General features: G+C 38.5%; 1 protein-coding gene across 1 annotated transcript in view; it reads right to left on the reverse strand.

Moving 5' to 3' along the window:
• xxylt1 (xyloside xylosyltransferase 1) overlaps positions 1-12,560 on the reverse strand; it is a 37,557-nt gene that overhangs the window by 6,416 nt on the left and 18,581 nt on the right. Inside the window, exon 4 of the mRNA XM_084723305.1 lies at positions 6,453-6,585. Coding sequence (XP_084579431.1) covers positions 6,453-6,585 — 133 coding nt within the window. The remainder of the gene's footprint in view (positions 1-6,452; positions 6,586-12,560) is intronic.

Genomic DNA, 12,560 nt, shown 5'->3' on the forward strand with positions numbered 1-12,560 from the left:
CTGTGACACTTATGTAAGTGGGTCTTGTCTCTTGGGTTTTAAAACATTACAAATGCAGCTGCAGGGAAAAGACGCGGGGCATTTTTTCCAATAATGAACTTTTTCAGTGGCAGGATGTGCTCTGAATGTGGCTAGTGGGAGGATGTGTTCTCCTGCATAATGCTCTGTCCATTAGCACCAAAACAGAGTGGGAGCTGAGAGCTCTCGCCACTCAACACAGGAAAACACTCCAGTCGAGAGGATTCACACAATGCATTGCTAATACCAAACTTCAACATTAAAATATTACAAGGTCCATTGGCTAATGGCTAACAAGCCAGCTCACTGGGCTAACAAGCTGGAAGCAGATTTGTTTCTCAAATTTTCCTTTTGATGGATGATCTTCTAAAGAAAACACTTTATATACTAACAATTACGTTATGCCAGATTCTGTTAGTCAAAGCATAACTCATACATGAAGTGAAATATGAAGTACTTCCATTCAAGCATAATGTGTAAATCCTACATTCGTCTAGCTCATCTCTCAGTCATATGTTATCTCCTGTGAGAAGCAGGCAAAATTATTTCTTTGTCTCTTTATGGTATGAAATTGTGCAGCGCTTTCGCAGCAAAGATATTTAGAGATGGCTTTGACTTGTTTTTCTTTGTCTGGAATTTATTTTCTTTTTATATAATTGTCCTCTAATATAAAACAAACCTCACTTTTTTTCCCCAACTGTAACCAAAGCATGGTATGCTGGGCTCAGAATACAAGTGTTTTTCTATATTGTAAGATTCTGATATCGGACTGCATCACAAACATAAGGGGAAACATAACAGATGTTCTTCTCTCTATTCTCAAACATGCACACACTACAAGATTTGGAAATAAAGCTGCATCACACACTTCAGGACATTATTAAGATTATCATGCCTGAGAGAGCCCTCTTTTCACGTGATCTCACAAGGAACATAATCCTACATAATCTCATGGCAAAGCAGATGTAAAGAAGATGGACAGTGACACGGTACAACAACTTGCTGCAGTAAAGCGATAAGAAAAAACAAAAGCAGAATGCTAAACAAGTAGGTGAGAAAATGTTTGGGGAGACTCTTCTTCAGCAAGACCTGGAGGTGAGATTATAACTTTAATAATATGGACTGGTTTTAATATCTGTCAGTAGTATGCTAGCTCACATTTGCCTCATGGCGTAGAATGTGTACCGTTGTTTGACAACACCATCAGGTTATCAGCTGCTTGCGTCTCCTTGTACACTTCTGTCTAATTGGCTATTGTGGTTCCGCTTGGAAAGTACTGATGTAATCATCCAGATTTTAACCCAATAAGTCTGCACGCAGGCTGGGAGGTTTCAGATCTGTAAACCCTTCACGCTACCAGATTATCTAGGCAAAAAATTGGTACCGACTAAGGCCCCTGACCAGTTTTCTTTCTTCTCTGACTGTTTGGAGGGATAATCTGAGGTAAAGTAGCCCAAAACTCCTGTAGTTGGAGCTCAGCATTAGTTGAGCATGCCAAAAGCATATCTGGGCCAATATTGTTGGTGCTGCTCAACTCTCCTGTCAATTCTACACATTTCATTTTGCATGGAACACCTGGCTTTATATCCAGAAGTGGCAAAAGACGTGACCAACTTGAGCGACACTATCCACCAAAAAAGACATGTTGTTCCTTGAACCATCAGGCTAGGCTGTGGACCGCCACTGACTGGATGGACACGAAAAAATTCTTGATTCAGTGATCCAAGACAACTGCTGTCCACACTTCTTAAATTTCTTTCAGAGACAAGAGAGAAAAAAAATCAATTGGTGGTCTGAATTCTGAACTGAAAACTCAAATACGCTGGTAGAATGAGTCTTCCTTCATGACACTCCCAGGTCTGGACTTACCAAGACAGCCACACACAGGTTCATACACACCCATACTGCTCCACAAAGACAGAGAAGCAGCTGTGACAGTTTGTGTGAAAGTTTCCTGACCAATGAGGCCGTGCATGCTCAGCTGCACGATCTCCTGTTATGATGCTGTGTGTTTTAAATGAGTGCGTCTGGGCGCACAGGAACAACATTAGCAGGGGTTTCCCAGGGTTAGTGACCCATTGAGCAGTACAGAGAGATACAGATCTGTTTGGAGATTCTGGTGCCAACTGGAGCCTGGCAGGAAAACTACAACTCCACTTCTAAAACTACTGACGCAGACACCTGACATCACCAACATTTACAGTATTGCAGACTAGGCTTTACTGTCTCAGATGGATACCACCCTTCCATTGATGTCATACTTATTTCACAACTTTTACACAGCACTTATTTTGCACGAGCTTCTTGATCCAAATACGGAGACCCTGGTTGCAAACTATAAATTTGATAAGCTTAAATTATTGATGTGATAATAAGGCAAATCTGACTGGAAGAATGCGACTCCTGAAACTAAAAACGAGGCATCAAGTGGAGCTTCTTCCCACTCAAACAGTCTTTGGCTGAGGACAGACACCGGCTGCAGAGAGAACACAAACCTGACAACAGACCCATTTAATTTTCATCCGTTATTAAGTTACTCTCTGAATTAATTTGAATTTGTGACAGCTGATATGATCTGCTGCCAGTGCCGTTTGTCATTTTAACTGGTGAAAGAGACAGTCAGTTCCAGATAAAAATGAGAAGCTGCTACCTGAATGAACCTTGGGATTAGTTCAGGACAACTCTATAAATTACATCCAGTTTATAATATGCAACAGTAGCAGATATGGCCTTTGAAAGAAAGATTTATTTTTGGCTAGAGCAAAGAGATCACTGGTCATAAAGAATACTTTAAGTGTAGAAAACAGTGAGATTATTATTATACTTGCACACCTATAACCCTTAATATCCCATGCACTCAAAACTTCAGTGAAAACATAATGGCTTAAAACATTTGATTAGCATGGCGACAGTTGTTTAAAAATGAAAACCCGTAAGGATAAGGACGCATATAGTAAAATTTAGTTACTATGAAGGCACTGCGGGTTAATATGCCCTCTAACTGAAATCAAATGTTCTGATTCATTCTTTCATTCACACAGAGTCTCTAAAACCCCAGAGGAAACCACCTGCCTGTGTTTATCCCAGTAAGCAGCTGCTTCATGAAACCTCCCACCTGACCCATGCCTCATGTATCCTTACCCCCCCACACACACAAACCCATGTGTGCATGCACACATGCACACACACACACACACACACACTCTCAGTGACGTCCTGTTTTGATGCCATGCCTGGGTGGAAAACAGTGCAGTAGTCTAAACGGAGCAGGCATGTTTGTTTTACTATCTTGGAGAGGGACGGAAAAATCAGCTGAGGAACAAAGAGCTTGGAAGTCTGAGTCCCTTTTTTACATGCACACGCACGCACGCACGCACACACGCACACACTTCATTGTCAGTCATTAGTATGAAATCTGGATTTAAAAGGAAAAACAGCTGGTGTTATGATTGAGTGGTTTGTGTGTATCTTCATTATCTTAATGTGTCAGATCAAAAGTCAATATAAGACAGAAAAAACTAGCTTATCTTTTCTCATTAACAAAACACAGAATTTGTTACTCAACAACTTTCCACAAGGACATGAAAAGACTTGAGTGTGCTGACAGAAGCACAGTTTCAGCTCAACTGCAGGAACTGAAATGACAACTTTTTTCCACAGTGTAAAATAAATATATATATAGATAAAACAGATAGATAACAACTCAGTTCAAGGCAACTGTCTTCAAACTCCATCTCTTAACTTTTTAAATACATTTTTGAGAATGGTTTGGTAACCTATAATCTTCTGTTGAGATAATTCACTTTTATACTTCTAAAAACTTGAATCTTTGGGTTTTAGCAACAAAAAAATGTATTTCAAAAACTTCTGAGAAAATTAATTCAAGCAAAAGTGAATAGCGGTTTATAAATTAATATTTCAATTGTAACCATTTCATTTTCAAGGACCCAAACTATGACAAATTGAATTCATCTCGCTGTGAATTTTTGAAATACAGATTTTTTTTTTTTTTTTGGGGGGGGGGGGGTTCTGAAACTCAAAGATTCAAGATTATCTAAAGTGGAAAAGTGAATTATCTCAACAAAATGTTATAGGTCTGCAATATTTTTGTTTATATCAAAACTTAAGAGTTTGAGTTAAAATTCTTTTTTTAGAGAGCATCAACAAAACATGCTAAACTTCTCAATGACAGACAACTTCTGCATTAGTGGTTAAAGCCGTCTAGACACCCGCAGCCGCACAAGACATTTGCCCAATTTTCTAAATTTTATATTTAGAAAAAAGTAATATCAAGGACTAAGAAGCTTTTGATGCTGACTTATGCTTGTTGTGACTCTTCCACACATCCTCCAATGTGCACACTGATAACTTATATGCTGTGTTTACTTTGGATACAAACAATGGTCTGAGAAGCCTGTTCTTTCCTTTGAACTGATGTGCAGAGCTGAAGATGAGATGAGGGAGGAGTTACATCTCAAGCTCTGCAGTGTCACCACAGGGCACCAAAACCTAACATCATCAGAAGGATGACTTGATTGATGTCACATTCCCAGTGAAAGAATACCAGTTAGAGAAGGTTATATGGATCCTATCAGTGTGTTTGTCAGTTGTGGGGATGAGCAGGTTGTTTATTTACTCCAGACAGGTCTGACAGACAGGCAAGAGACACATCTGAATCACAGGATGAGAGCAAAATATTTCCCATCAACAGACACCCCTCTGCGTAGATTCTGCCAAATCCTCAATTATTTGTCTGGCATGAAGGACTTAAAACAGCTTATTCATAAAAACATGACATCATGCGGTCAGTGTTGCACTTGCATCTTGCAGCTGTGACTTGCTATGCTATCATGGATCAATACCTCCCAGCACTGGCTCTGGGTGACAAGTTAAAGGAGTCTGTGGTTTGTGGCTGGCTTCGATGATACCAGAGTTTCGAGTTTTATTTTTAGCCCAGATGGCTGCATTGTGCAGACAGCACATTAGCAATGCTTCTATTTTGTTACATTTTCTGTTCCACATACAATAGATTCTGCCTGGAAATGATGCAAAGCACACCAAGATGATTCAGCTGTGAGAGAGCTGAAGCACGATAATATTATATTACACAACAGATTTACGAACGCAGTGTCACTTCTTAAATTCAGTGGCATTTCTGCTTAAACATTTACTTAGTTTTTCAGCACATTTAAAACATCTATGTTGGTGTCAGATACAGAACACATCTGTTATTTAACACTTAAAATGATAAAATACCTGAGAACTACAAACAAATCAATTAACCTCCTAAGTTTGGATTTGAGAAGGATCTGACAATCAAATCTTTACAACTTTGCATTTAATTTGGATTTGCATTTTTATTTTACCAAAATCCTGGACTGACAACCATTACATGGATAATCAGAAAGGCCAATAATTGTTTCTGTGAAAAGTTGCATAATGACATCTTTTCAATTTTGGCTCGTAGTTGGGAAATGGCAGACTGTAACACATCTGAGGTTCTTGTGAATCAGAGTGTGTATGAAAGACTTTGGATGTTCTTTCTCACTTAGACGCTGTGAAAGAAAAGAACTGTGAATGTGAGAGTGAGGCCATTAAGAACTCAAATCCATCTGGGGTCAACCAGAGCGAGTGAGATGAGTTTGGTGGCTTTTAACCTATTAGTGGCAAAGAGAAGGGAAACAAAAAAGGTAAACTGCACTGAGTACTGCAAAGCTGTAAATCTTCAGTGTGAAGTGTTGAAGCCACTCCACAGACGAGAAGAAATGTATGTTGTTTTATGTTAGGCATGTTAAATAAAATTAATCTCTTTGCTAAGATAATATAGCTGTGATTGTTACGCTGATTTCCGTTAGAGAGTTAATGGTAATTCCCATGATGTGTTTACATAACAGACCTAATGGACTAAGCAGTTGTTATTTATATATAAAATTTATTCAGCAATCAAAAATGTATTACATAATCTTAGAAAAAAACAAACACTTAATTGAATTGTTTTTTTTTCTCACACCTCCAATACCAAATTATATCACCCTTGGGAAATAAAAATAAAGAAGAATCTGACCAAGCATTCAATTTTCGTAACAGTGTTTGATTCACCAACTGTTCGACTCTTATGACAGCTGCTTGTTGTTCTCTCCATCTAAGGTCAGTGATCGTTTTTTCACTCCACAGTCCAAAACTGAGCACAGGTTTTTGGTTAGACGTATTTTTATTTCACATGCAGATGTCTTCCAGTCTGAAAAATAAGGAATTTCTCTCGACAGATGCAAGCCCTTGATCCAATCTTAGCTAGAAGACATCTTCACATTGAGTGGATATTTAAAAGCTGAGGCACCAAAATGAAAGCAGAGACTCTGTTCAGTTGTTCATGTGCATTTCACATTTGACAAGTAACAAATTTAAGGGCAACACATTGATTCTGCTGTGCCTACCTGTAGACCGGCTGCATCTCTCTGGCGATGCCTATCACTGCTCCTGGAGGAAACCGGTCAAATTCTTGGAAAAGGTCCCGGATGTTCGTCCTGTATTTCAGATCCAGGTCAAGCTGCACTATGCGCGTCAGACCTGAAAGAAAAGCACAGCACTTTGTTGAGGCTGCATTCAACTTTAAACATGAAGCGACCTCTGTCCACCACACGAGTTCTTTATTTTTAGACGTTATCCCAAGAAATGTACTTCTGAGTCAACTGTACATGTAGGTTGAGTTTCTCTGACCACCAGCAGCACATCTTCCACTGACTGCCTGCCTGTCTTATCACTTCTAAGAGTCATTCCAGGAATACATGGTTAAGAAAAATGATCACACTCTGACCAGACTTCTGGAGAAAAGAAAAGCTTAACACAATTAAATGATTGCTCTGTATTGGTGTTTTTCACTTCTGCTTTCTGTAATTTCACCACTGACTTATCAAACAAAATCGGATGAAATGTCTATAAATTGTGAGGAGAAATGTGGACAAAATTGAATGTAGCTATAAAAAAAAGTGTGGCAATTGTGAGTGCAGGTAAATGAATAACACTGGTTCTTGTTTGTGGATGAAATGGTAACAGCAGTTGTATCCAGGATATTCAGGCCCTCATCTGTTCATTGTTTCAGCTTCCTATGTTTTCCTGGTTGGCATGGTGATGAAAAGATGGGAAATACTCAGGAATGGTGTGCCAGGGTTACAAAATCATTATTGTACTGATGAAAAGACTTGTCAGCTTAAGGTGTACTGTCAAACAGGACGGCCTCTAGGTTGAGGAGGGCAGTAAACATTTATTGGCGATGCAAAAGGCTGATTTGACAACAGCTGTGGAATTGGTTCAGCTGGTGCTGAGGGACTCCGATGAGGGTACTTAAAAATAATGAGCTGCATGGGTCGTGTACATCATGAGACCTTAAGAGCTCGATTCAACATGACTGTTTCAGTTCTTCGCAGTCGTGTTGAGACCCAGCAGCCATCAGGAGCAAACAACATGTCTACCATTATATGGAGGGAAAATGTGTTTTTTTTCTATTTGTGTTGCATCATCCATCCAGTATGTAAACATGAGATATTTATTAGAAGGAAAATAAAGAGGGCGCACTTGAAAAATAAATGTAATCACCTACTAGTTCAATTTATGTGTAAACAAGGCAAAGTAAATTGAATTTCACCTTCACGGCAGCATATGAGCCGCTTGTTTGCGCCTCCAATCTTTATGCTAATGTCTCATCTTCAGCATGAAGAACAGCATGAAAATTGTGTCTTTACTCTATAATAGAGCTGCAACAATTATTAAATCAGTTAATTGGAAGAAAATTAGTTGCCAAGTATTTTAAAAATTGATAAATAATTTCAATTTATCATTTTAAATTAAGAGTCTGTGGGTTTTGGGCTGTTGGTTGGAAAAAAAGAAGGCGCCTGCAGCCTGGTAAGCAAACCTACACACTCTGGATTAGGGCTAATATCAGACTTAGACTTAGACATCAGTCAGTGAGTTACATCAAAACATTCTGTTTGTCAAAAAATTAAAAATAATTTCAATGTATCATGTCACTCATGTTACAGTTATTGTGCAAGACGAAGGTATCATATATAATATAAGCAAGAAATTATAAGCAAAAAGGCAATTAATTTACAGTTTAATCATCCATCCCAGTCTTATTTTATTGGTGTAAAAATGACATGAAATGAAGACCACTATGGGATTGTATTCAGTCCAAAAATTACAGACTAGGTAACCATAAACTTAATTTTAAAGCAGAAAAAAACAAAAAAAAACACAACTTCAGCTTCAACAAAACCAACTGAAAAGCAAAACAAGTATGAATGTAACTATGAGGAGATCATAACTGGACTACACACGTGCTGCAAAGATATTCGAGTGACGTTCTTCCGTTGAAACCAGCATCGGGAAAAGAAGACTCAGCAACACGGCAGCGACCTGTTTTCTGTGCTCTCCAAACAAGGAAGCTGCCAACACAATGCCTTGATGTACTGTGGCAACAGAGAGAGGCTTGGACGAGTAATCGCCGAGTGGTTGACGCTGTTTGTTTGCACTGACGGGGCTTAACTGGTGGGAGTATAACAGGAAGAGGGCCTTAAGTTGTTATAACTTTGTGATGTGGTGGGTTTGATGTTAGATCAATGACTCAATACAAAATCCTCCGAAGGTGCAAGTAGGGCTTAGTGGTATGGCTGTTTTATCACGGCATATTATGATTATGATTTCAAAAAAAAAGGGGATTTACACGTATTACAAGACTCGGTTGCAGCTAGCTGTGGTACAACTTTGGGATTTTGTTTGGGATAAAACACTTGCTGTTTGGTGTTACATATAAATTTAGTTCTTCTACTGACAGATTTTCTCATCATAAGAACAGTAACTAGTCAGTGGCTGAAGCAGCCATGTCTGCACTGTGGTTGGTGTATTTACAACACAACTAAAGCTGCGTGTGTCTAGCCTGGAATTGCAAGACTAATTCACTAATGTATATTAGTCTGGAACCTCCCAGTTCATTTTCTGGGTTTTATTACCAGACACAAACAAAAATGCCTCTGGATGAAATTGGACAGACCTACAACCAATCAAAAATAACAAAACGTGTGACGCAGGACGGAGTGATGCATACTGTGCTTGGTCTACTTCAAGAGGGGAAAAAAAATAGCAGTCTACCCACAAACTTTCTCAAATTACAGCTAAACAAATCACTAAAATGTTTCTGAAAACATCTGAGGTAAGAAATAGATGATGCAGTAACACATCTGGATTCATATTTGAGCAGCACTCCCTAATTTGACAGTTTGCTCCTTTTTCAGTCACAGTATCAAACCTGCACAGTTTTAAAAAAAAATGGATGTGATTGGCTGATGAGAGCAAAGACGGGTTGAAATCTGCCTGAACTGAAGTGTTGCCAGACATATCTGCCGGAGTGACATTAGCTCATTGATATGTCTGGCTCCCTGACTAGCCATGTTTTGTTCTGACACAATAAAAGAAGTTGGTTGTAATGCCACCTCTGGCAATAATAGTCTGCTTGCATAGTCTGCAGATAACAAGGTATGGGAGACATCTGGCTTATTAATGCCAACTTAGGACAAAAACTATGGTTAAACTCATTTAAAAAAATATATTTCATCCAAATTTGCTTCATTACAATGCCCTAAGTTGCACTGATGTTTACAGTCCTCTTTGTGAAATGACGAAATCCATGGCTTAAAATAGGACATGTCCATTTCACAGTAAACATAGGCAGAAAGAGAAAATAATTATCATGAAAACTCGAGACAGCAAGATTCTGCAATAGTTGCTGGGTATGAATCTGTAAAGAGAATGAAAAGAAGACAAACTACATTTCTTTTAATTCTATCTTTCTTTTCCTTTGTTTCCCCACATCAGAGATTAAAGGAAAATTTTGCATGGAAAAAAATCAAGGCAACTGCATTTTTTGTGACACTTTCTAGTTGACAAATGTATTTCTGTTGTGTTGTCTGTCCCCTTTATCACCAGCCAGACCTGAACCCTTCACTGTATTATTGTTCCACTTTATGCAACAATGCTTTACGGGTGTCTCACTAGAGCATCGGTACATTTTTCAAATAAGTCATAATGTTATATATAGAAATGTGTGAGGTTGTGTTTTTTTTAATTTGCTGATTATTTAGAAGTGAAAATATGGTTCAGGTTCAGTTTTTAATTTTTGGTGACTGAGAAATACCAAAATGTTTCAAGGGAATTGATTGTTTACACTGACTTTCACCTGGATTTACTCTTCGTAAATCGTAAAAAAAAAGGAAAAAAAAAAAACATAGCGGACCTCTGCTGACCTCAAGGTCTCACAAGGTTAAAAAACATAGATGATATGATCAGACACAAGCATAAAATATTTCCCCAACAAATGCCGTTAAACAAAATGGATGAGTACAAATAAATGTGATTAAAATCAGTCTTGACCAGGTGTATGGGTGTTGTTTATCACAGAATTATGTTGTAATGGGTCAGCTTAGAGCTTCCCTGAGGCTCTGGTCAGGGCAGACGGTCCTCCGCTCAGCCACAGCAACAAAAACAGACACTGTTGTCTAACATCACATTTTCAGGCAGAAACTGGGTCAACCTCATTAAGTTCTGATATCAGTCTTGATGTGAGTACTTACTGCCTATATGTAAGAGTCATTGTTTTCTGCTTTTACCAACATTCACCAGAAACCATCCTGTTTTCTTTGAAGGAGATCACTACATACTGATTCACCTTTAGATCGTTAAATAAAATACAATAGCTAGTGTTTTTATATTATCCGAGTTGTATTTTTAAAGCACACATTTTAATTCACTTTGCATTTTTCTCATGCAGTGGATCATGCAATTAATGGTATTTTTAATCTAATTTTCACCTTTTACCCCAAAAGAATAGAAGGGACAATAGATTTAAATAACATAAGACACAGCAATGTTAACTTTGTTGGACTATAAACCAAGTTTAGACTTAAATCAATGTTACTCTTTTCCAGTTTGATACCACTGCTTTAAAAAAACAAAACAGCACCCTCCCCTTCCAAGCATGTAGGAGAACCTACGGTGGGTGTGACCCTCACACAAAACGCAAGGAGAGCCAGTGTGGTTTGTCCATTCTGGGCTACTGTAGAAACATGGCACTGCAACATGGTGGCCTCCACTGAAGAGGACCCGTGTCCTCTGTAGATATAAAAGGGCTCATTCGAAGGTAACAGTAACACAACAATTCTTATCTTCAACACTGAGCCTTTAACACATTAGCAAAAATTGTGAAAATATGCTGACTGCTATGGTCTTAGGCCTTTTTTTTTTTTTTTAAAAAAAAGGCTTCACAGTTCAGCTTTAAATCTATAATAGTTCACACATTATGTTCTAATCTAACATACTGTAGCCATGTAGAAGCAACGTCAGATTATTCCTGCGACCTACATGAGGGGATCCCCTGTATATTTTCTATCTTGCAAGAGGTATAAATTGAGAAGCTCTGGAATGGATTTTCTGTTTGTACAAACCAAAGTTCTCACAACACCCTTTATGGACCTGATCAAGTGTATAACTGGGCAGTCCGAGCTGCTCTGGACTTCTCTGTAATGTGCCTGTTATGCCCACTGGTTTGCCAGTGAGAAGTCAGGACATTTAAATTCAGCTCTGGCCAGATCCACTCCACCAACCCACTCATGTTCAACCCTGGCCTGTTATTTTATATCAATAAATCCACTGGGGAAGGGTTACCAGCTCTGTGGTTGAGAGGCAAATAAAGTTAGAACCTAAAAACTGCTGCAATAAATCAACATTTTTGACATCTATCTGCTGTGTAATTTTAGGGGTGTGAGACAACCAGTAGTCGAGCTTTTATCTCTCGCCTCCAGGTACCATCTTTCTCACTTTAGCAAAGCAATTCACACATTAGCAGTGCCGCTTCTACCTTGGGTGGAAAATGGAGGTTGTGTGAGACTCAAGTCACAGCATGTTGTGATCTCAAGAGGGGAAACAAAACATGGAACAGCTCTCCATGAACAAAAGCAGTGTTTCTTAGGAAACTTATCTTTAATTACAACAGGTTTCCATTGTGCAGTTTTATTTATCATCTTCCAGGGACAGATGGTGTGAAAATAGCATCTTCCTTTTTAAGCCATATGTCTTCTTTCATTCTGGTTGGTAAGCTTGATCCAGTGTTATGATTTTAACACTGACACTGGATCAACACTGTCACACTTATGCACATTATTTCACATATATATAGATTTACATGTGGGGCTTGGGCTTGAGCACTATACGCCAGGCACGTTTGCAAACGCTAACTGGATAAATAATAAATACTGTAATATCTTAAGCTATGGCTGGATAAATCAGAAATTATCCTAGAAATGTAAATTTCTTCTCCGTGTAACACTGTTGTTAAAATTCTGTGCATTATAGGCTGAAATGTAAACATTTCCTGGTTATAAAACTGCAGACCACAAATTTATTTTCTATGGCAAAATGACTAAAACATGACACATCTATATTTTTTAGGCCTATATTTACAAAACAGTTGAGCAGGAATAATAAAAGACCTGCAC

This window comes from Lutjanus erythropterus, chromosome 7 (genome assembly GCF_056507025.1).
Source record: "Lutjanus erythropterus isolate fLutEry1 chromosome 7, fLutEry1.hap2, whole genome shotgun sequence".
Classification (NCBI taxonomy): Eukaryota; Metazoa; Chordata; class Actinopteri; order Lutjaniformes; family Lutjanidae; genus Lutjanus; species Lutjanus erythropterus.